Consider the following 24,190-nt stretch of genomic DNA (forward strand, 5'->3'; position numbering starts at 1 on the left):
CATTGTAGTGTCTGAAGAGAAACTATTTAGTCCCAGGTCAGAAACCTTGGCTGAAAGTTCCGGCTAAAAAGCCAGGAGTCGTTATTAAATTGTCACAAAGTTAGCCATGATATTTGAGGAAGTGATGAAATGGCTGTAAATGATGTAAGCTTTGCAACGGGCAAACGTGTCCGCAACTTCTGACATCTGGAGAAGAGAGCGAGGGGCCGCTGCTACGGCCGGCTCCCCTGACCCGCCCAGAAAGTCCCAATTAGGGCCGCTCTGCAAAGGGGCAATGGCCCTTGGTGGTGTGAATGCTGCTCCTCAGGGAACTGTCCAGATGGCTGCCTCCCTGGCCCTCCTGAGCTGGAGAGACCCCTCCTGTGATTGAATCCCCGGTTTTCATGTCCCGTGATTACAATCCCAGACCCTTTTCCCACAAGTGGAGCTGGGCTCTGTTAGTGGGTCTGTGGTCTCTGGGCAAAGCTTTCACAGCTTCCCTGGAGACCGTGGTGTCTGCAAGATGTCCGTTTGCTTAACAGTGTCGGAGAGGCCTCTTGTAAATTTCAGAGCAACAGAAACTGAGCGGCTTTGAAACTCCAGCTATGGATGGGCTCGGTATGAGGTCTGTTCCAAAAATGGGAGCATTTGGTTTTCCAATCAGCCCTGAAGACTAATCAGACTTGGGTCGGGGCCTGGAGGAGACAAATTCAGGGTCCAGAGCCCTGGGGAGGGTAGCCAGCTGTCTGTCCCCTCTGCCTGGACTTCTGCCGGGCCCTCCTTGGAGTTACCTGTTGACCTTCACTGCTGCCTTTTCCTACATGAGAGGATTTTTCCCATTTTAAGTAGCTAGGCCTTTCCTTTCTCTGCTTGATATTTCCTTGAGTTTTCAAGAAAAGACAGACAAATTGTGAGGGGGAGAGGACGAGAGAGCAGAGGAAGGTAGACAAAGAGTAGGAAGAGAGAGAGATAAGGAGGAAGGGAAAAGGAGAGACTTGTCCTCTGGGACAGTGCTGGGAATTCCAGGGTTGTCCTGTAAAGCTCATTTTGATTTAAGTTACTGAGCAAATCCTCCACGTGGCGTGACTGCCTGGCCTGCCCGCATCAGAGATGATACTCGAACAGCACAGGGACATAGCAGACATACAGGAGGTAGGAATCCCTCCTCTCCCCCTCCTGACCTTTCCCAGACTCCCCTTCTTCCAGAACCTTGCAAAAGCTTCTTATCTGTCTGGGCTGACCATGCTGAAGTGCTGGAGTTTTCCGTGCTGATTCTGGTGGTGTCTGAGGCATACATCTTTAAAAGCCTTAGAACCAGAACAGTCACTGCCCCACACCTGTGGCCTGCTTCCCACTTGGCACGGGACTTCTGGGCACCCTAGCTGGCCAGCACAGCAGCTCCAGGGGCCAGCGTGCCCATGGCCTCCTCTCAGTCTGTGGCTGGCTTGCCCTGAGGTGGCACAGGGTAAGCACCGGGCCACGGGGTGGCTCCCTCCTGGGACCGTGGTCTAGTTCCCTCCTTCCCCTCCATTTCTCAAGAGCAGATCACGTCCCCCAAAGCTGCCAAGTGTGCCGCTGAAAACAGGACCTGACCTGCACACTGCACACCTGGAACTTCCTGGGGTCAGGGGTCAGGGTGTCACCCTGCACCGATTCTTAAATGCTTGCTTTTAAGATGTTTGTGATTGTATCAAGGGGTGGGGGGAAATGCAAGTAACAGAGGAAGTAGTATGTTCACATGAGTGCACGTGTGCAGTATGTAGAGAAGTCTCTCTGTGGGGTACTTTTACTTTTTATACTCCACGGTGCTTTTGTTTAATCTTACACTGATATTTACAAAAGGTTTCTACAGCGAAGGATCACTTTTGTGGTCAGGAAAAAGGTTTTAAAAATAAACAGGGTTTTTGTGCTTATGATGGTCGACTGGCATCGAGCTCCCTTGGCACCTCGGTGCCTTGGGCTGCATCAGGCAATGGGGATTATGGAGCCTGAGTTCTACATCAGGTACCCATGCTCATCCTGGTCTCGGACGTGCGTGAACTGCTGTTGCCGTGACCATGGCAGGGCTTGCTGGCTTCCTAGCGAGCTGGGTGACACACAGAGGGTTACACTGGCGGATGCCTCGGCTTCGTCACCAGGAAATCGAGAAGGATATTGTCCACTGTAACACATGAGGTGCTCTTCAGAAGCAGACCCAGAAGAAGAGTTGCTCTGTGGCCATAGACCTGAGCCACGCTGAGACTGCCCCATGTGTGCAGAACGAGCGCATTTCCATCTAACAAGCCCCGTGCATCCTTGCGTTGGCAGCGCTGGGAGGCGTAGGGCTCCGTTCGCCGCTTGGCTTCAGCACATAGTCTGACTGTCCCTTGTGTGTCTTCATATGTGAGCCAGACACCCAACCTCTTTGCTCTTTCCCCCTCCTTATTCTTCTTTCCCTGCTCTCCCCTTCCCTTTCCCACTGCCTGTCTCTGTCTCCCTCTCTTCCTCTCTCCCCACTCCATTCTCCTTCTCTGCCTCTGTCTCTCTCACTTGACTTTCCCATTTGTAGCCCCTTTTGATGAGACCAATTTTTTTTTTCCTAATGCTGAAATTCACCTTTGAAATGTTGGCAAAACATATAATGCTATATCCAGGTCATTCAACTGTCCTTTCCTGGATAATGTAGGCAAAACCACTTATGTGTGTGTTTTTTTTTTATTTTAATTTATTTTATTTTATTTTATTTTTTTATAAACATATATTTTTATCCCCAGGGATACAGGTCTGTGAATCGCCAGGTTTACACTCTTCACAGCACTCACCATAGCACATACCCTCCCCAATGTCCATAACCCCACCCCCACAACCCCCCTCCCCCCATCAACCCTCAGTTTGTTTTGTGAGATTAAGAGTCACTTATGGTTTGTCTCCCTCCCCATCCCATCTTGTTTCATTTACTCTTCTCCTACCCCCTTAACCCCCCATGTTGCTTCTTCTCTCCCTCATATCAGGGAGATCATATGATAGTTGTCTTTCTCCGATTGACTTATTTCGCTAAGCATGATACCCTCTAGTTCCATCCATGTTGTCGCAAATGGCAAGATTTTCATTTCTTTTGATGGCTGCATAGTATTCCATTGTGTATATATACCACATCTTCTTTATCCATTCATCTGTTGATGGACATCTAGGTTCTTTCCATAGTTTGGCTATTGTAGACATTGCTGCTATAAACATTCGGGTGCACATGCCCCTTCGGATCACTACTTTTGTATCTTTAGGGTAAATACCCAGTAGTGCAATTGCTGGGTCATAGGGTGGTTCTATTTTCAACATTTTGGAGGAACCTCCATGCTGTTTTCCAGAGTGGTTGCACTAGCTTGCATTCCTACCAACAGTGTAGGAGGGTTCCCCTTTGATGAAACCAATTTTTATAAAGACTCTTTGAGTCACTTGTGAGACGAGGCAAAATAGCCATAAATACAGGCTAACTGAGAACATGGCATTGAGTCTACGCCTTACCGATCCGTCTTGGAGAGTAGTGTTCCCAAAGAACAGACCCCGAGTTTTCTTCCAGGGTGTATCTGGTGACCTGACACTTGACCACAAAGAATGTCAGCAGATTGCAGGCCTTGGGGTCACTTGGGTTTTGAAGACCTGGCAGAGGACCAGCTCCAAAAAGGGTCCCTTTGAAGACCCCTGTTGTTTGGCTTTTTTCTAAGAGGTCTTTTTTCTCTAAACAATGTGTCTTGTGTGTAATACAAGCCTGGGTCTTCACATCAGTGCACATCAGAATCACCTGGACAGCCCAGGTATGCCACATCAATTCTATCTCAATAAACCTGACTTCTTTCTAAAATTTAAAAAAAAAAAATCACCTGGAAATCTTATCACACAGATTCTTGGGCGCCATCCCAATGATCCTAATTCAGTAGGTCCAAGGGCAGGGCCTGTGAACTTGGCTTTCTGATCAGCTCCAGGGGTGTAAAGTTGCTGGCCCACAGACATTTGAGGAGCCCAACTCTGAACCCTGACCAGGGACTCTCACTAGCCACCTGGAGGAAGTTGTCTAAGTGGCCTTTTGTGGAGCTTATCAAAAGCCTTTTTCAGGTCTAAATCAAATTAGATCCACTAGTCTCCAGCCCATCGTCTCTCTGTATTTGCTCCTCAACAAGGTAATGAACACAGAGAAGCCAGTTAGGTGAACTGCAGCAGACCCGTCCTGCCCCAGCGTCTAAGTGTCCACGGTCAGCAAGCAAACAAGCCCATTCCTCAACCACCCAGGCCTGGGACTCGCAGGCCCACTGTTCCCCACTGAGGCTGTTGGACCGCATGTCCCATAGGCTGCCACTGGACAGGGATTTCTCAAAGAGCAAGAGCTCTAAGAACATTTTTTCCAAAAAAATAAGTAAGTGGGAAAGACCCACTCCCCAAAACACAAGCATCAGAGAACCTTTTGAAAAAGCATGGGAACTACATCTGTCATGCCATCTTGAAATAACTGCCTACAGGGTCTCAAGTGTTATTTGGACGAAACAAGGCTGTTGGAGTCCATTACAATAAATTCAGAGTGATGCCCTGTGGCCTGGTCAGGTCTGTTTATGTGTTGTTCCATACGGTGCTCCTGGTGGCTGTTTTTATTCCTGTGTGAAAGCCAAGGAATAAAAACCCAGAGAGGTTTGGTGACACCTCCAGGCTCTTGTGAGTGGTGGGAGCCAGGGCTGTGAGCAGGACCCATCTCTTTCCCTGCTGCCCTTCCTGCCCGCTCCCGGCTTTCCCAGCATACTGTGTGCTGCTCCCAGATGGACTTCTGGGCTTTAAGTCCTCTTCATGGCAGGATCACATCTCATCCCCTGCCCCAGAGAGCCTCTTGCTACCATTTTTAGGTATAGCTTTCCCAGACTTCTTTGTATCTGAATTTTTGTTTATTTCAGTAGAATTATATGATACAGAACAAATGGGAAATGTACCAGTTTCACTGACAATAACGTATCATGAGCATCTCTCTGTGTCATTAACTGTTCTTCCTCAGCGTCAATTTAATGGTCATTTAGTACTCCTCTGTAACTACCTTCTGGTTTCTTGGCTTTAAAACAGAGTTTTGTGAAGGCTCTCTTAAAAGAATGATCACTGTCACTTTGCAAAAGTAAAATGAGTTCGCGTGGAGAATAGGCTTTAAATGTTCTGGTAGCTAACATCGCCCCAGTATCTCTGAATTACACTGAATCTTTTGGAGAGATGGTTTTGTTTCCGACCAAGGTAAATACATAACACAGCCCTGCTGGGAAGCATGTGATGCAGGTGTCTCCGGTCCTGAACTGGCCATTAGAAAGTGAGGGCATGCTGAGGACGACAGGCAGGGAGGGACCAGAAATCCCAAGTAGGAGGGCACCCCTGCTCCTCAGTCGGTGAGGGACTGCATATGTGTCTTGCTAAGCCATTGGTCTGAGCCAAATGTCTTCTCTCTCTCTCTCCCGCAGAACCGCCTGTGGCTGCAGCTGTGGTGTCCCACTTTAATGACTGCCCAGATTCCCACAGTCAGTTCTGCTTCCATGGAACCTGCAGGTTTTTGGTGCAGGAAGACAAGCCAGCATGCGTGTAAGTGTTCCCTGGTGTCCTGAGATTCTGGGCTGGGGGCACCCCAGCAATCAATTACAAGAACATTTACCTTCACGAGACATGCCTGAGACCCCGGAAGCTGGACGTGGAGGATCAGAGCAGCAGGCTGAGGGACACCTGCTTCACACCCAGCTGGTGAAGAATCCAGGTTCCAGGGCCCCAGCCCAAACCCACTGAGGCAGAACCCCTGAGGGTTGGAGCCTGGGGGTCCGCATTTTTCACAAGCACCTCGGGTCACTCCTGGGTTATTGCAAAGTCTGTAAAGTTCTGGATCCAAGTTTAATTCACTCATTAGAATTCCTAGAGGGCAAGGTGTTGGGTTGGATCCCTCTGAGTAGGCAGTGTCTCCAGGAAGAGGTCTCTGCCCTCCAGCATCTTTACAGCACAGCTAATAAGCTGGAAGTGCATGCAAACAGTTAGTATACATAAGCCGTAACAGAACAAAAAACAGCTTGGAAATCAAGATGTGCACCAGCGCGTGGTGGTTTCCACGCCAGGCCGAGCGCAAGCCCCCTGGGGCTGCTGCTTAATGTAGAGCCGAGCCCCGCCCCACCCCACTGAATCATCATCTCCAGGAATGGGACCCAGGAGTCACATTACCTAAGAGCCACTAGGGAGTGCCATGGTCAGCCAGCCTGGGAAAGAAAGGCACTTGAGGAAAGCTTCCCAGAGCAGATGTTAGGGTATGCCTAGTGGGGAGAACAGAGAGGTTATTCCAGGCCTGGAACACTGGGGGGCCTGCTATTATGGACTACCTGTTATGTCTACAGCAGGAGGAGACAAGTTTGGAGACAAATTGGAGGCCAGAGCTTATTGGAAGTGGGCCTTTATTCTCTAGGCAGTGAGAGGCACGTTCGTTTGGGGAAGGGAAGTTTTAAGAAAAGGAATCTGTCTGTAATTGAATACTCTGAAGTGGCCCCATACACCACTTTGGTGCTATTGACATTCAGGGCTGGGTGGTCCTTTGCTGGGCAGGAGGATGTTAGCGGCAACCCTGGCCTCCACCCACCAGGTGCCAGGAGAATGAGCACCTTACAGTGGTGACCATCAGAATGTCTCCAGATTGCCAAACGTCCCCTGTGGGGGTGGGAAGAAACAAAATCCGCCCTCCACCCCCAACTGAAACCACCCATCTGTACGAAGTTGTCATTTCTATAGGTCACGACTGGTGGAAAGGTAGCAATTCCATACAGTCCAACTTAATAGTACCAGTAAGTGATACTAAAATGTTAATAAAAGCCGGCATTTATTGAATTTTGTTCCCTTCACGCTGGACACCGTCCCAGGCATGATCTGTGTGCTAACTCAGGTAATCCTCCCCACAACCCCACGAGTTAGGCACAGGCCCCAGGTTGCAGGGCAGAGCTTATGGTCAAACGTCCACGGTCTAGCTCCTGAAGCTGAGTGCTTACCCGTGATGCTAAGGGTGTCAGATGCATTAGCCCCGAGAGTTACTGCGGCTCTGGAGAGTCTGTGCAGATAAAGCGGGGGGGCAGGGTTTTCCTCTTCCCACGTGGTGCAAGCCTCACCTGGTGAAGCAGGCTGTCTCCCTTCCTCCTTGCAGGAGGACTGCCTGAGGCCCCCAGGTCAAGTCTACAGAACTTGAGCCCTCCCTACCCTGTAAAAGCGGAAGGCTTCTGAAAGCCAGTGGGGCAGAGACGGGGGTAGGGGAGAGGGGGAGCAGAGGTGCTGGTGTTTTCTTGTTCTCTTCACTGGGGATCCCAAGCCCTGCTCTTGGCCCAGGGGGCTAATCGTCCATCACACTTACACACCATTGCATTTGGAAAATCAGGATGACTGACTGTCTCTCCCCCCATTCACATTATAAATATTGCTATTAATAATAAGCTTTCCATAAAAGCTATAGCTAGGTGCCAGGCTTGGCTCCCAGCACTCTCTCCATATATGGTAACTCATTGAGTCCTCACAACTCCCTTCACCAGTGGGAATTCTTGTTCTTGTTGCACAAATGAGAAAACTGAGTCGGCTCACAGAAGCAATTTGCCGAGTCCCCGAGCTAGTAAATGGCAGAGTTTAGAATTCAGTCTGATTGACTCAAACTCCCAGACTTGTGTGCTCAGCTGCTGCCCCAGAGGGCATTCTGTTTTGGTCTAAAAAGTTCATCTCTGCTAAAAAAGAAACAACAGATCCAAAATGAAGTCACTTGTGCTAAGCCCATATCACCAAACCAAATCGTAGTATCTGACCCAATTGCAGTTTCAGCCTGCCCCAGAAACGTGCTTAGTCCATCCGTCTGGAATTTCCCTGGTCAGCTCTAGTGATTGATAGACCCCTTCTGTCCCCCAAAGAAAGATGAAGTCATTTACTCTTTCCCTGTCTCTGCCCCCTTCTGCTTACACAAGTCTCCCATCTTATACAGCTCCTTGGAACTCCTTTCCACTGACTAGATGGGATACAGTCTGATTCATAAATCACTGAATAAAACCAATTTGATCTTAAAATTTACTTAGTTGAATATTGCTTTTTAACATCTCAAATCACTAAGCTCTTTCGTTTGCAAGAAAGGTGTTGGCATCTTCCCCATGTAAAGAGAAACATCGAAGTCATTCCCAAGCTCTTTGCCCCGACCACACTCTTAAGGTCCTTTCCGTGGGCCGACTGCGGGATCTCCCAGAGACAGCTGGGCCATCCTTGTTTGGAGAAGCTGACCATTTGTGGGGATACATAGCCATGCAAGCAATTACCACCTCATTACCTCAGTTTCCCCACCGGATCTTGGCAGCCCAGGGGGTTCAGCCCACAGATGTGTTTTACGGGTCAGTGGATGATGATCTGCGTTGTTCTTTGGTAGTTTTAATTAGTTGTCAGCATTTTAGAAGCTGTGTTTCACTCTCCATGTGAATGTCCAGCCCGATGGAATAAACAGAAAGATGGTAGCATCAGGTCAGGCCTGAACTCCCAAGTGTGCCATTTGGCTGGAATACAGGTGTGCCAGCCCCACCATCCCCCAGACAGGGCTTGCCCTCTCTGGTCCTCATTCCCCCCTCTCCCCACTGCTCCCCAATGCCAAGCAGATGTCAGCCCCTGACTGTCCTGTTGCTGCTTCTGCTCGCCTCAATCATGCCAGCCCACTTTGCTCACTCCTGCCGTGTGAGCTCTTAAGCTCCATGAGGACAGGACCACGCCTTATACCCTTTGTAATTCCAGTACCTAGAAGAATGGCATAGTTAATTAATTCCCCACTAGACCAGAAACTGTGATCTGTGCAGAGAAAGCAGAACATTCTGTTCCCACTCGTATGAACTGCCCCAGCTTTGGGTTTGCTGACACAGACATTCTGGTCAATAAAACCAACATACCTTGAGGGAAGGCCATATATGTCACGGCCTTATAAAGAAAACCCACAGCAACCCAAACTGAGAGTCTAAAAAGAGGGTGCTCTTTCTAAAACACTGTCTCGTGTAAGCTTTGTTTTTTATAAGAACAATAGTCTTTAGGTTTCCAGAGAACCTAAATGACATCTCACACTAAAATATGAGGTAGAGAAAAAAAGTTAAAACAAATAACTGGTCAGAAGTAGCCAAAAGTAGTGAACAAAATCCTCAAACACATGTTTCAGTTGAACCCTGGCTGGTATTTTATGTCTTCCTTTAATAAATCCCCGCTAGCGCCCAACTACCTCAGGAAACAAATAGGAAAAGGATTTCCAGAGACATTAAAGCCATAGAAAGGCAAGGTTAGGACTTGCACACCATTTTCCCTTGAGGCAGATTCAGCGTGCTATTGGTCTGCTGCCGGCAGAAGCCTTCAAACAAAGGAAAACAGTTGAAGGAAGACACCCAGGTGACATTTTTTAAAAGTTCCAGTGTCCCCAGCCAGTGGCAACCAGTTTGAAGTTTCTCACCTGTCCAAAACGCTCTTCAGTGACTAAACTCCCTGACTTGACTTTCCCACAGCGAAGTGTGAAAACAAATTGCTGAGCCAAGGAAAACACTTCACATGGCCCTGGCCATAGTACATTCTAGTGGGATCTGAACAGAGTCAGACATCTGAAGAGACTGTCATCAGTCCAGAAGCAGGCCGCGATGTGACTGAGGTTGTACCCCCAAGAGCTTAAGACAGGGAGCAGTTTGGGGCTCGAGCCATTTTCTGTAGATCTTCTGTCATCCCAACAGCTGGCAGATGATGGGGTGTAGGGGTTAAATTATGACCTTGGGGCACCAGGCTGACCCAGTTGGTAGAGCATGTAACTCTAGACCTCGGGGTCATGAGGTCAAACCCCACGTTGGACATAGAGCTCACTTTATTTTTTTAAAAGATTTTTTTTGTGGGGCGCCTGAGTGGCTCAGTGGGTTAAGCCTCTGCCTTCAGCCCAGGTCATGATCTCAGGGTCCTGGAATCAAGCCCTGTATCAGGCTCTCTGCTCAGCGGGGAGCCTGCTTCCTCCTCTCTCTCTGCCTGCCTCTCTGCCTACTTGTGATCTCTCTCTCAAAAAAAAAAAAATAAAAAAAAATAAAAAAAATAAATAAAAGATTTTTTTTGTTTGTTTGTTAGAGAGCACAAGTAGGAGACGTGGCAGACCGAGGGAGAAGCAGGCTCCCCGCCGAGCAGAGAGCCCGATGTGGGACTCGATCTCAGGACCCTGGGATCATGACCTGAGCTGAAGGCAGATCTTAACTAAGCCACCCAGGTGTCCATAGAGCTTACTTTAAAAAAAAAAAAAAGCAGCAGCAGCTATGACATTCTTCCATGCATAAGTCTGGAGAACATACATAACCTCATTCCCTCTCTCCCCACACAGGAAGCAGACACTGAGTGTCCTACCCCCAGGCAGGATAACACAGCAGTGAATGGATTTGGAGGCCAGACTGGAGTCTCTCATACAAGTGGCTTAGCCCCATAAATGGGGATATTAATATTTCACAGGATAGTTATGAGGACCCAGTGACCATAAGCTTGCAAAGCTGTTGCTGTCCAAGATGAGAGCCACTGGACACACAGGGCTATTTTAATTAATTCACTTCATTATAATTTAGTTTCAGGGCCTCACCTGCCACAGTTCAAATACTCGGCCGCTCCAGGTGGCTGGTGGCTACAGTATGGGACAGCGCAGATATAGACTGTTTCCATCATCGTAATAGTTCTATTAGATAGCAGCAGAGAACATTCAAGCCCAGTTCCCCAGAGCAGGAGGGCTCAGTTACCAGACACTGTGACCATTGCCATGGCTGGAGGATGTTGTAAGGTCCTGCCAAAAGGAACAGTGGAAGTCGGGAAGACCGCCAAACCCATGGCTGTCCATGAGACTACAAGATCAGAGCTGCAGAGTGGAAGCCTGTTCCCCATCCAGCCCCCTCCTCCCCAGCCCTGGAAGTGGAGAGGTTATAGGGCTTGGTGAATCTACTTCTTAAGAGGCCGACAGCGGGTAAGCCCAGTATAGGTGTCCTTGGACTCAGTTTCCCCACTCCCACCACAGCCCTGTGGAATTTCTCCATGGCAAAGATAGGTTCATGTAAATATATTTCTAAAACTATGGTCCTGGGTCCTTAATCAATTCAGTCCTCGGCCCTCATATTGAAGACCATGTCTTGGGACCTGTGCCAAAAGACTTGGCTAAAAGAGGACTAGCCGCCTGCCAGAGAATACATCATTGTTTATAAAGACAACGTCTCTCAAGAGCCTTAAAACTGCTCCCATCCTTTTATTTACATTTTTAACACTTACACAGCATTTGAGTCAGACACTTCACAAGATATTAACTCAGTTCTCATAACAACTCTGTGAAGTAAGTTTTACTGTCATTTTTTAAAAGATTTTATTTGTTTATTTAACAGACAGAGATCACAGGTAGGCAGAGAGGCTGGCAGAGAGAGAGGAGGAAGCAGGCTACCCACCGAGCAGAGAGCCTGATGCGGGGCTCAATCCCAGGACCCTGAGATCATGACCTGAGCTGAAGGCAGACACCCAATGACTGAGCCACCCAGGCGCCCCATACCTGGTAGTTTTCCAATGACATAGTAACATGGGGAGGAGATGTGAAATGAAATATTGATGCAAAATTGTAAAAAAAAAGTTGTGTATATATATATATATAGATCTATATACACACACACAACAATATATATATATGTTATATATATATATGTTAAAAACTAGATAGAAATAGTTTAAAGAGAAACATGTCTGTTTGCCATTTGGGGAGGTAGAGTTGGCAACCATGTGCAATTTGCTTAGAAACATTCCTTTTTCAGTTAGAGAAGTTTTTAAAGGACACTTAAGAGCATAGCCCTATATGCATGATCATATTTCTTGAAAATTGGAAAAGGGCCCTGTGAACCAGGTGAAACAGGGACTTAAGGGAAAAACCGGAACAAGTCTATGGGACTGGAGGGCCCATAAGCCCTCGGCAGAGGGGAGAGAAAGGCACATTGTGGGTCATTTCATTCTTCCTGTACAGAGTGGCCTCCAGCCACAGTTTGCTCCTATGAAAAGCCCCAGAGCAATCTGGACTGAGTGACAAAAATGGAAAAGCCTCGGGGATCCACCTGCCTGGAGTACACGGCCTTCATCTCCAGCCATGACGGCTCGGGTGGCCACTCAGCTGGCCTCCTTTTGCCTTCTGTGCTACGCTCTTTCTTCCTTGTACGCTTCTTTCTTTTTGGTTCTTATTTGGGAGAAATGGCCTGAATGGGATTCCAGAGCCTCATTTCAGAACCCTGAAGACAAAACAGCATTCCAGGACCTTCGTGTTTGGTAAAACCCACTGCAGAAAGATGAAGGTGGTCAAACAATGTAAGAACATGTTCAGTCTTAACCCATTTTCCATTCCCTCTTTGTGATAAAACAACTGGGATTTTGTTCAGATTCCTTTCTGAAACAGGGGTGTGGCATCTCCCATTCCCTCCACCCCCCACCCCCCACCTCCCCCCACCAGAGCGCACAGGCCCCCCCCCACCCCCGCCTGACAGAAGGGGAACCATTTTATAGCCACCGGCCTGAGGAAATGCCCAGAGGGAGGGAGGGAGCGAAGGAAGGAGAAGGAGAATGGAGGTTTCAAATTGTTGGTTCTTAATTCTGTGCACTTAAACCATGGTTCTACCTCAGTGGTTCTCAGGCCTGGATGCACATTAGAATCACCTGGGGGCCCAGACCAACTAGATGAGCATCTCTGGGGGTGGGCCCTGGGTCCTGGCATTTTCTATATCTTCCTGGGCGATTCCACTATGCAGTCAGGTGGGAACCAGGGCCTAGCTGAGGTAAAAGAGAGAACAGCAGCTGAGTCAGGCCTGATTCATTTGCAACCAGGCGAGGTGACTCTTCCCCTCCTTATGGGACTTGTACCTAATATAATCGGCATAATGAAGTCTAGTATCAGTAGAAGCTTGGAAAGTTTTTGTTTGTTTCAAGAAAAGTTATGTCACCAAACTTTTTCTTTTTCCCCACCTTATAAAAAAGCAACTGGGAATCCTCTCCATTGTTACAGATGATTGGGGAGAAGAAGGGGCCTCCCTCCACCCCTAGGCCCAAAACTCTAAATTGTGGCTCTCGACTTTGGCTGCCCAGTGGAATCATCTGGGAGCTTTAGAAACACTCATAACAGGCCTTACTCCCACAGATAGTAACGTAGTTGGTCTAGGGTATGGTCTGGACCTCAGGATTTTTTCAAGCTCCCCAAGCAATTCCAGTGGACAGCCAAAGTGGATGTCACTAGGAAAACTTTCATGGTGGCTCTCAACTCTGGCTTCATCAGAATTCCTTTTGGCCTTTTCTTCAAAACACCCGTTTGCCAAGAGATTTTGATCTTGGGTAAGGCCCAAGTATATGGATCAAGGGTTATTCTGCCTCCTAGCTGCACCTGGGCTGCTTGGGGCAAAGATCCACTATTCTCAGTGCTCACCAAGGCCATGACCTGGAGTCTCGCCTGCTAGGCAGCAACCGTGTGCCTCGCTGGGCAAATTTTTGTTCATGAGCACATTGGGCTCCCTGATTCAGGGAGACTGAGATGTGAGTTTTTACAGCTGTGACACTGGGCGACAGAGACATTCTTGTTGACATGAAGACTTTCCCACCGGGCTAGGACCCCTGCCAATTTTGAGGCCACACTGGTCGTAAAGTGCCCAGCACACAAACGGGGAATGTTCCTCTGGAAGGAAGCATATGGAAAGTCAGCAGAAGGTGGTGACCCAGCCCAGAGGGTTTTCTTTCTTACTGAGTTAAGATGGCACTGTTTGGGGGAACCGTGGAGACTTGCCACGCCTACAGCAAGGATACCTCTTTACGGGGCAGTGAGCAATCCGACTTTCTTCTTGCAGCGAGGTTTGTGAGCTTGTCATGAAATCACTACCCCAGAGTGTCTTCCACACCGATCTGCATTACCCTAGAAAGGTAGCCTTCCTGGTTGAGATCGTTAGTTTTTAAACCCAGAAGCCCCCAGGCCCCCATTTCCTCATCTGTAAAGAAGGTAAACAGCCACCCTAGCTCACATGTGCCTGTGATTGTTGGAATTAAAAGAGATCAATTCATATACGAGTTTGGGAATAAATGGTATGTGCTATAATTAGAACTTGGATGCCACTCTTTTGTTTAAATAGAATTTCTTGGAATCCCCAGTGTTGATGGGTTAAGTCCATAAGATTCACAGAACCAAGTGCCTGGGGAGATGTTAGAACCCTCCTCTCCCAGGGCCTGCAGGTCAGGATAGGAACGCTTCAGAAATGGGAGTGCTTACCCTTCTATAGCCTAGACCTTTCACAAACAAGCACATGGACCCTCACCGCACTGCCCAGGGAGGAAGCAGCCCGGACACTGGGCTATGCAAGAACCCAGACTCTGGGCTGAGCAGACCTGAGTGTGAATTTCTCCTTTCCCTAGCAGGGCGGCACAGGTCAATGACTTGATTTTACTGGGCAAGGATTAAAAGGCAGAACGTATGTCAAATGTACAGTAACCCTTAACAGAAAAGCAAGGGCCTGAATTCAAACTAAAAAATACCTTTAAGTAAAGCATATAACAAGCGGGCTATGGGTTAAAAAGCCCCAGTGAAAGCCTCCCACTAAGCAGTGCTGAAGACAAGCCTGTGCGCTCTGGAATCCCAGGTGAAACCTTAAGCAACAATTTTTTTTTTTTTAAGATTTTATTTATTTGTCAGAGAGAGAGAGCGCGGGCGAGCACAGGCAGACAGAGCGGCAGGCAGAGGCAGAGGGAGAAGCAGGCTTCCTGCCAAGCTAGGAGCCCGATGTGGGACTCGATCCCAGGACACTGGGATCATGACCTGAGTCGAAGGCAGCTGCTTAACCAACTGAGCCACCCAGGAGTCCCTTAAGCAACAATTTTTGCAGCATCTCCTGTGTGTCTTAAATCTTAAACTATACTGTACCTGTTCCTTTCACATTAAAATGATTAATTTTTTTTAAGATCTTATTTATTTATTTATTTATTTGACAGAGATCACAAGCAGAGGCAGGCAGAGAGTGAGTGAGGAGGAAGCAGGCTCCCTGCTGAGCAGAGAGCCCAATGTGGGGCTCGATCCCAGGCCCCCGGGATCATGACCTGAGCCAAAGGCAGAGGCTTTAACCCACTGAACCACTCAGGAGCCCCTAAAATGATTAAATTTTTGTTAACATTGAGTGAAACCTATGCTCCAGAAAAATACACTGTGTTTATCCCGGGGCCCCAAGTTATCCCCCAAGTTATCCCTCTGGCATCTGGGGTCTGGCGGCCCAGGAGCGCAGGCTTAGGGCAACCACAAATGTAATGGCCCTGACACAGGAGCAGGCAACAGGGACCCTTAATCCCCTTTCCTTTCTCCTTGTTCTTCAAAGGCCTTTTAATCTAAATGTGAAGGTGACAGACTAGCTATTTCATCAAAAGGTAGACTCCTTAAAAAAAAAAAAAGTTTATCTAATCATTGCCGTGTCTTGGGGGAAAAAACAAGAACTTTAAATCTAGTGTGTGATGTTTGGTGCAAGGCTGCTCTTGGGGAAGTCCCTGTGGGAAGAGAGCTTCCCCACTTGAGAAGACAGTGGTGATCAAACATTTTCTTTACAATCACAAATTCATCCGGGCAGTGGGCCCTGTGCATAAGCGAAGTGTCTTCTGTTGCGCAAAATCATATGCTTGGAGGGGGGAGAATGCCTGCTTCAGAAAATGACCATCCCTTCCTTATGGCTGGAACCAGTCCTGGGGAACATCCTACAAGAACCACTTGTGGCGGCCCAGGATGGTGGGGGGAGGAGGGGTCTGTGAGTAGCATCAGCCTTCTGAGGGAAGAGGCTGTTAAGTGAAAGAGATTTTGGATATTAGTAATACCAGTAATATCACTTTGGTATAGGCAGTGACCTTCACAGGCCACAGGGCACGTTCAAGGGCATGACCTCTTTTGTGCCCTTACCGATCTCCAGTGGAACGAGGCCAAGTGTCACTGGAAATGAGAAGCTGACTGGTGGCTTCCCAGGTCCTGCATTTACCAGAAGGTGGCACCGGCCCCTACCTCAGGAGGAACACTGTGTGCTGCGTCCCTCCCCCGAGTAAATGCTCGTATAGCTAATTAAATTGGATGAAGGTGATCAAAAAGCAGACCACAGCCTGTGTCTGTTTTGGTGTGTTTTCTTTCTCTTATCATCTAATTCTGAATACATACACTTAGTTTAAAATAACCTGGGTTTTTATGAACTGCCAAAATGAACTTGGTGTCCTAAACACATGTGCTGCCTTCTTTGTCCCCAGCATCTGACCTAGTGCATTACAGTGAGGTGCTTCCTCACATCAGCAAGCTGATTAGTGGCCCCTTGTCCTCCTACCAAGAGGTGCCCACATGGGGAAGGAGGAGTGAGTTTTCAGACACCTTGGCCTTGAGTTGCAGAGGCTGGAGGGGCCCCTTGGGACTTTCCCTACAGCTTTGGGACCCTCTGGCCCAGCCTTCCCTGGGGGCGGGGGAAGGTTGGGGGAACGAGAGCACTGTCAGAAGAACAAGCTGACATTCCTTTCTTCCACAGCTGCCATTCTGGGTATGTGGGTGCGCGGTGTGAGCATGCTGACCTCCTGGCCGTGGTGGCCGCCAGCCAGAAGAAGCAGGCCATCACCGCCTTGGTGGTGGTCTCCATCGTGGCCCTGGCTGTCCTCATCATCGCATGTGTGCTGATACAGTAAGTGTTTGTCACCCCTAAAGTCCGGGCTTCCTCCCCGAGCCATCAGTCCCATGGCCAGACGACAAGGCCACCTGGGCATGGTTTATTGCTGTGGTGTCTGCCTGGTGTCAGCAGAGCCGAGAGGAATTTCGGTCATGGCCACCTGCGGTCAAGGGCACCCATCCTGGGAGGGTCCCCAGTGGGGGCTCTGTATGCTGTTGGAAGCCAGGGGGGAAGCAAAGGTTCATCTGCTCTCTGCCCGCTGTTGGGTTTGGAGCCTCCAGAGTGACGATGGGGATGTGCGGGCATTCCAGAGCGAACTAGAAGTGACTCCCAGTTTCCTGTGGCAAGCGGCAGAGGTGTTTCCTCTCTGCCAAAGGCATTTTGCAAATCCCAGGGCCATGTCGGAGGTCTTGGTTGCTCTTTGGACAGGTTGATGGCAGCCCTTCCCCCTTCTCCACTCCTGTGCCCTTTCTCGTCTTTCAAAACTCATCTTGCATCTTCCAGAAAGCCTTCCTGAGCCCTAGCCCAAGGGAGACCCTTTTCTTGGGCTTATTTGCTTGCCCGTATCTCCCGACTGGACTGCTCCACAGACAAAGACTTCCCTAGTGCTACAGTCACAGCATCTGGGCAGATGTGGTCCCTGGAAATGTCTAGAGACCTCTAATTCACAGAGCAGGCCCTCTGAGAATGTATACAGAGTCGGTGATGCGTAAGGCATTCCCAGAAGAGCTAAAGGCTCCCAGTCAGCTTGGTGTAGATTCACTCAGGATGGAGACGGGGGGGGGGATGGGCCATTCTGGTGAGGGCTGGAGGAAGCCGCTGTGTGTTAATGAAGGAGGCCAGACGGGAGCCCTCTGAGGCCGTCTGCAGTTTGGACAAATAATTAGGAGTCTCTGTCCTGTTTGGTTATTGGTTTGCCACTGTTGAGGCAACATACACACCTCTGGCTCTGGTGACAAACTGATGTCCCATAGAGCCCCACCCTGTTGACGGGAGCCGGACTAGCCAGCATTAAAGGGTGAGGGATGAGGTTGAACTGAGCCAGCCTTTCCTTCCTCTTCAAGCCGAACGTGCTCCACTCCCACCTGTCTTGGAAAAGGTGGTGGACGAGCAGCCCTGATTCTGGCTGGAACATAGCCCAGGTTCTGCCGTGCACGAGGTCAGTTTTATGGTCGTCAGGTTGTATGTGCTCACCTGTCATGTCCACTGTCCTCTATTTCTGTGGCCAGGAGGGTCCCAGAGCCTCAGGGTGCCTCTGTGAGCTTCTCCAGAGGGATTTAAAAGCGAATCTTGATGCCTGGATGGCCTCTCTCATTCCCAGGGAGGCAGCCAATCTCACCTCCCCTCTTTTTTTTTTTTTTTTAAAGATTTTATTTATTTATTTGACAGACAGAGACCACAAGTAGACAGAGAGGCAGGCAGAGAGAGAAGAGGAAGCAGGCTCCCCACTGAGTAGAGAGCCCAACATGGGGCTCAATCCCAGGATCCTGAGATCATGACCTGAGCTGAAGGCAGAGGCTTTAACCCACTGGGCCACCCAGGTGCCCCTCACTCCCCTCTGTCTTTTCCCAGCCCATCCTTGCTAGAGACCAGTCCAGAATCCCTGAGCCAGACACTAAGCCCTTACCCCAGCCAGGCCGCTGGGTGCCTGTGCCTGGGGCCCTCCTGAGTTGGAGAGTTGGTTGGAACCAGCTTATCCTGTGCCAGAGGTACTTGGAGGCCTTGGTCACACTGCCCTGGAATGCTCCTTGCTAGGAAGTGGCTGGGATAAGCCCACTCCTAGCCGACTGCAAAAGACAACCTCTAGTGATGGATGGATCTGGAATCGGGTCCTCTAGATCCCTCCAGATCTGGGACTCTGCAGCTCCGCAGGGCGCCATGCAGAGGCAGACTGCTCTGGCCACCAGGGACAGAAGTGTGTTGGGTAGGAAGGTCTCAGTCTCCTTCTTGGCTCTGCTGCCCAAAGGTTCGGGGGCCCTGGCGGCCTTCCCAGGATAGTGCCCAGAGAGAGGGGCTGGGGATCATGAAATGCCACCAGGCCCCAAGGGGGCAACACAGCAACAGGTTGGTTTTCTCTTTTGTTTCTGGGCCCATGTCCATGAGGAGACCCTGCCCAGCCCCAGGGAAGATGCACGGATTAGGCACAGGTCAAGGTTAGAATGAGGAGAAACAAAGTCCTCCGTGATATCCCATGCAAAAGAGCTCTAAGTGTCTCTGCATCATCAGTGTCTTCCTCAGTGCTTTCTTCTGCCCTTCTTTTGGGTTCCCTGGTTCTCTCTCCGTGCGAACTCTGCACGCTGTTCATTCCCGTGCACAGAGTGGGGCAGGAGCACTCAGAACCCTGGGGCTCCAGGGCTCCGGGTAACACACGTTCACCAAGAGGTTGGGTTTGCCACAGCTAGAGAATGGTAGTCCACGAAAAGATTCAAAGCTGTGGCGATTTGCAACTCATTCTTTCATTCTTCCCACGGGTCTGTTCAGCCCATCCTCGTTCCTTGCTTTGCTGCTGGCAAGGACCTGAGGGATGCTTCCCCCCACACACACCCTCACAGCCCCGCCAGCCCGAAGTGGCTGCCTTGTCCCAATGTTGACCACCCTTCTGAGGGCTTTCCCACCTGCTACATTGCCCCGAGAGCCAGGAGCAGAGCTGTGCTCGAAGAGCCGGTCCTTGAGGGCCGAACAGGTGCTGCAGGGTGCTCAGCCCCTGGCTATGTGCAGCTGGCCCTCTGGAGGCCCCAGTGGGAAGGTTGCTGCAGAGCCCAGAGCCACCCAGCGGGCTCTTCCCACGACCGCTGCACCAGCTGGGCCCGCCTGCCCCAGGCTCCTGCCCAGCCCGTGTTCTCTGTCCGCAGCTGCTGCCAGGTCCGAAAACACTGTGAGTGGTGCCAGGCTCTCATCTGCCGGCATGAGAAGCCCAGCGCCCTGCTGAAGGGAAGGACTGCTTGCTGCCACTCCGAAACAGGTAAGGGGCTGTCGCAACGAGGGGGCCTCTCTCCCTTGGGAGACACGAGTGGATGGAGAGGAGACCACCACCTTCTCCAGGGCAGGGCAGACGTTCTTAGAGGGTGATGCAGGAAGAGGGAGAAAAGGAAGAGGATGTTCATCCACCCCAAGTCAGGTTGAGTTTATCCTAAGGTACGTTTCACTCTTTTATCTTCATTGGTCTGTGTGGCCTCTGACAAGTTGGTTGGCCTCTCTGAGCCTCTGTTTTCTTATTTAAAAGTTGTGCAAATTGGATGAGTGCTGATGTAAAGGACTGAGCAGAGCGTATCACAAACTGTAGACACAACTGATGTTCGCTCTCTTTCCCTTGAGCAAGTCCCTTCCCCTTTCCCATCGGTGAAATGAGGGATTTGGCCTACAGCTCTCAGACCACTCTTTAGCTCTGGGCTCTTGTGATCTTTAAGCTTACCATTGCTTCGTGAGTATTTTCACTGACATCCACGAATAATACTGGGCATCTGGAAATGGGACCAAACCTGCTTCTCAGGAGTCCTCACCTGGGCATAACCAGCCTGGGGCTCATGGAGGCAAATGGCTCCTTTATCGAGACAAGCCCTGGAGAGTCACACATCAACAAGATTTTCTGAAATGCTCTTGTGACCAGTCAAGCCCATCAAAAACCTGAAGTTCCTTTTCGGGAAGTAGTGGGACAGGAGACCGTCACCGCAGGCTAATACCAAGGGTGACCTTCTCTAGTCAGCAGCTGCCATTCCAGAAGCTCACAGTTGCAGAGAGTAGGAAAAAGGCGGCTGGGAAGCTAGAGCACTGACATGTCCATTAAACCTCTTGGCGATCTGCCCTGGCAGGCATTGAAGGCCCAGGAGCACTTTATTTGTTCTTCAGGAGCCATAGTAATCGTGCATGAGCAGTTCTGGTCAGCTAGGAGGCCCACAGCTCTGAAGGATGCTAATCCATTCATCCTTCTAACGGCCTTAAGAGGAGGAGGATTTGTGAGTGGTGCAGGTACACTGAGTCTGCCGAAGGTCTGCTTGGGTCCAACCATCAGTCCACGAGGGAGCTAGGATGAGAACCAGGGCCTCTGAAGGCCCCTGCACCCCTCTCTCCTGCTGCCTCTAAGGACCATCCACTGAGCTAAGGAAGATTTTAGATTGTTGTTTGGCACCAATAGAAAAACAGTTTAAATCTTTTCAGAAAATTTATAGTAGATTTTGTGCCATTTGTGCTCACCTCAGGAGAGCTATTTAAGGTAGAGGAAGTTTCTTATTAATGTTCCTTCTCTGCCCGCATTTGGGAGGACATTAGCTTTGAGCCGCAGAGGGGTCTGGCCTTCCAGAGACGGCCACTGAGACTGAAGGCTGCTCCCGGAGATGACGTGTACCTCTCCAGCTCCCCAGGAGCCACGGGAGGGAAAAGGGCAGGAGGATGTCCAGGCTGAGCTGGACTCTAGAGCTGCCCCCCGTGAGCCATAGAGAATGCCTCAGAGCCCCGCCCATTGAGGAACAAATGGGTCCAATCTTAGACGGCCTGAAGGGAAGCCCTTCTGCCACCAGAGTCCTGGACCAGCTCACGAGCTGCCCGCCAGGCCACCCCTTCCAGGGGAGCTGTCCCCACGCTGGGCGGACTCGCCTCACAGCATGCTGTATCCCCATTCTCTGCTACCGTGACTCGCTTCACATTCAGTCAGCCTTGCCTTTGGCCCCAGAAGCACAGTTTCAGAAGCTGCTGCCCCTGAGGTTGAACCAGAGGAATCTGGGCTTGGGCCTGTCTGCCCAAGAGAACCTGGTGACCTTGGCTGATGCACTTCCAAGTTTCTGCCCCGAGCTTGTTTTCCTAGCACAGCTGGGGGGCTGGCCCGCAGCACTTAACTTGTTTCTCCTTCCTTCCAGTGGTCTGAAGAGCCCAGAGGGAGTTTGGCCTGATAGACTGTGGCAGCCTGAGGGAGAAAGGACTTCTTCAGGACCAGCTGGCTTCCTACTCTGCCAGCAATCACCTGTGCAGCCTTTTTGTCTTTTGTGGGCCTTCCTTCACAACTCTGTCAAGAACTCTGTCTGCTTGGGGTTATTTGGTGTGACCTAGAGAAGAAATCAGTGGATCACGGTTTCAAGACTGGTCAAAAAAGAATTGCAAAGGGGTGGACTTCCTGTTGACCTCATAAAGTGTGTGCGTCTGCCGGCCTCGGAGCCCAGAGACGTGTTGTCGTCTTCTGCCAGTCACCAAGGCCAGGCTGTGTTTCTTTTCCATGGGCCCATGTCCCCACAATAGTATCCATCCTCCCCAACCCCAGAGATTGCTGTCGTTGAGTTTTTTCTCATCCGTTTATTGGAGAAGAAGGTGGAAAAAGGGTAACTATTGGTTACGGGAAGATGTCAAATGTGAGAGGAGCCGTGTATGTCCTCTGCCCACGAGCCCCTCAGCCAAGCCTGACATCTTCCACAGACACACAACGCCGAGGACCTTCCCAAGTCGTTGGCAGCCTCGGAGATCATTTCTTATTTATGAGATGGATGATGGTTTCATTTTTAATCTCTTAAATCGGTATAAAAAGCATAAAACCTTTTCAGACTTCTACACGAATGATGTATGTAATGCTGGCTGAAAAGTTAGCTGACTGATTACAACCATCTGGCCCCTTTGCGACAGCTAAGGCTTGGGAAGAGCCCCCCGGGGGTGCAGAGTTGGAAACAGAGGAGGAGTTGCTGATGAGAGCAAAGACTGGGGCTCACAGGTCTTGCATTTAAGACACAAAGCAAGGAAAGACCCTCAGATACATTCCAGTAGAAAAGCTAGCCAGTCCAGCAGCAAAGATTTGTAGCTTTGTGGGGAGAGAGGAAGAGAGTGCCTGTGTGTGCATCTCCTCAGGACGAACACAGGACTACCCAGCTCCACGATTAGACAGATTAACTACATAGTGTTCCCTCCATATGTTTAGAAATAGAGCACAAGTGGAGAGCCACGGGCCTTCCGGGCCACATCCACAAAAAGGGGGCTGGTCATTTACTTTCCATGTTGTTGTTCGGTTGATTTGTGGATTTATTTTTAAAAGGAGAAATTTAACCTTCCTATTTATTTTCTAGCATTAGGAGAAATGTCCCCGTGATTTTTTTTTTCTCTTTTCCATTCAGGATGCTGGTTTTATTAACAAAAACTCTAACAAGTCACCTCTACAGGGTGGGTCTTGCTTTCCCCTTAGAGAAGGAGAAATGTTTTCATGGGCTTCTGGGTATGTTCCGACCCACTGGGCTTGCCTATGGGAAACACTGGTTCCCTCCAGGTAAACAGCAGAGAGCTCAGCCCTAGAAATTTTTGTTAAAAACTGTAAACAGAATAACAGTGAAATAGTACGTGAAGTCCTTATGAAAGGGAACTCTTTATTCACTAATATTTGAAAAATGAAAAATCTCTACCTATTAGTGTGTCTGGCCTCACCCGTCACGAAAGAGACCTTTAAAATATATCAAGTTGGCTTAAAATTTCTACCAGATTATTTTGTCCTCCCCTATTCTTCTTCCCCAATCTGTCCATTTCGATGAATTTACTTGTTACAACTGAGACCATTATGTGACGCGTGTCTTAGCTCTGGCACTCGGATTGGATGATGGAATGAAGCAGTGAAAGCAGAAACAGGCTCTGCTTGCCTGCTGGCCCGCTAATGAGGCATTTGACGCAGCTTCCAGGCTTAAGCTTCCTTTCTCCCGCCTGTCCTCCAGCCGCGGGTAGGCACATGGAGGCCCACTTATAGCATCTTGCTCAGAGACCTGTCCACTGACATGGGTTTGCAGACACCCCAATTTTCACTCCTTTCTCTCACCAGACCCTCCAGAAAGTCTGAGAGCCTGGCGAGAGAGACAAGTGGCATAGTGTGTCTTTAACTTCAGGTCACATTCTGACTCTAGGACAATCTTTCCTTGGTCTTTTAGAGACTCTTTGAGGTCTGATTGCCTTTAGAGAATAGGAACCCATGTGAGATGTTTTGTGGGGCTTTCGTCACTGGAGGGAGGGCAGGACCCATGTTTGGTCTCCAGGAGTCCAAGAGCCTTTGCGGAGGTGTGAGAAGAGAGGGATGAGAGCCTTCTGGGTTCCCTGCAGGGACTTCACCTCAGTGTCTGTGAAGGCTCTGGTCCTCGGCGCCCCTTTCCTTGCGCCCATGCAATCACTCCATGAACTGTGTGGGGAACGAGCAGCGTGCCTCCCTGTGCATGGCTCCCGAGGCAGTTCTCGGCAAACCAGCAGGTCTGAAAAGAGAAACAGAGGCTGGGTGAAGGCAGGCCTGGATGGACCTTTGTCCGTGCTCAGGAGAGGAGAACCTTGCTTCTTTGTGGTTTCTCTTTAAAAATCAGATGACCAGCAAGCATTGGATTCCTGGGCCATTTCTTGGTATTGGTACATTTTGAGCTAGCTGTAAAAATGTCCCCTTTTGAGGTTAAAAATGCATCTTCAAATCCATCTTTATGGGTTCCCTGTGTTTCCTTGGCCTCGAGAAAGCTGATGATATGACTAGGGATTCCTTCCTGAGGCCTTTCCTGGTCTGCAGCCGCACGCCTGGGAGTAGGAAGCAAAGC

General features: G+C 49.7%; 1 protein-coding gene across 1 annotated transcript in view; it reads left to right on the forward strand.

Annotated features, from left to right (window-relative positions):
• Window positions 1-23,081, forward strand: part of TGFA (transforming growth factor alpha) — a 105,120-nt gene extending 82,039 nt beyond the window's left edge. Inside the window, exons 3-6 of the mRNA XM_047746945.1 lie at window positions 5,439-5,556; window positions 16,533-16,682; window positions 19,520-19,629; window positions 21,518-23,081. Of these exons, the coding sequence (XP_047602901.1) occupies window positions 5,439-5,556; window positions 16,533-16,682; window positions 19,520-19,629; window positions 21,518-21,525 (386 nt within the window). The 3' untranslated portion in view covers window positions 21,526-23,081. The remainder of the gene's footprint in view (window positions 1-5,438; window positions 5,557-16,532; window positions 16,683-19,519; window positions 19,630-21,517) is intronic.
• Window positions 23,082-24,190: the final 1,109 nt, after the last annotated feature.

This window comes from Lutra lutra, chromosome 9, assembly GCF_902655055.1.
Source record: "Lutra lutra chromosome 9, mLutLut1.2, whole genome shotgun sequence".
NCBI classification, from domain to species: Eukaryota; Metazoa; Chordata; class Mammalia; order Carnivora; family Mustelidae; genus Lutra; species Lutra lutra.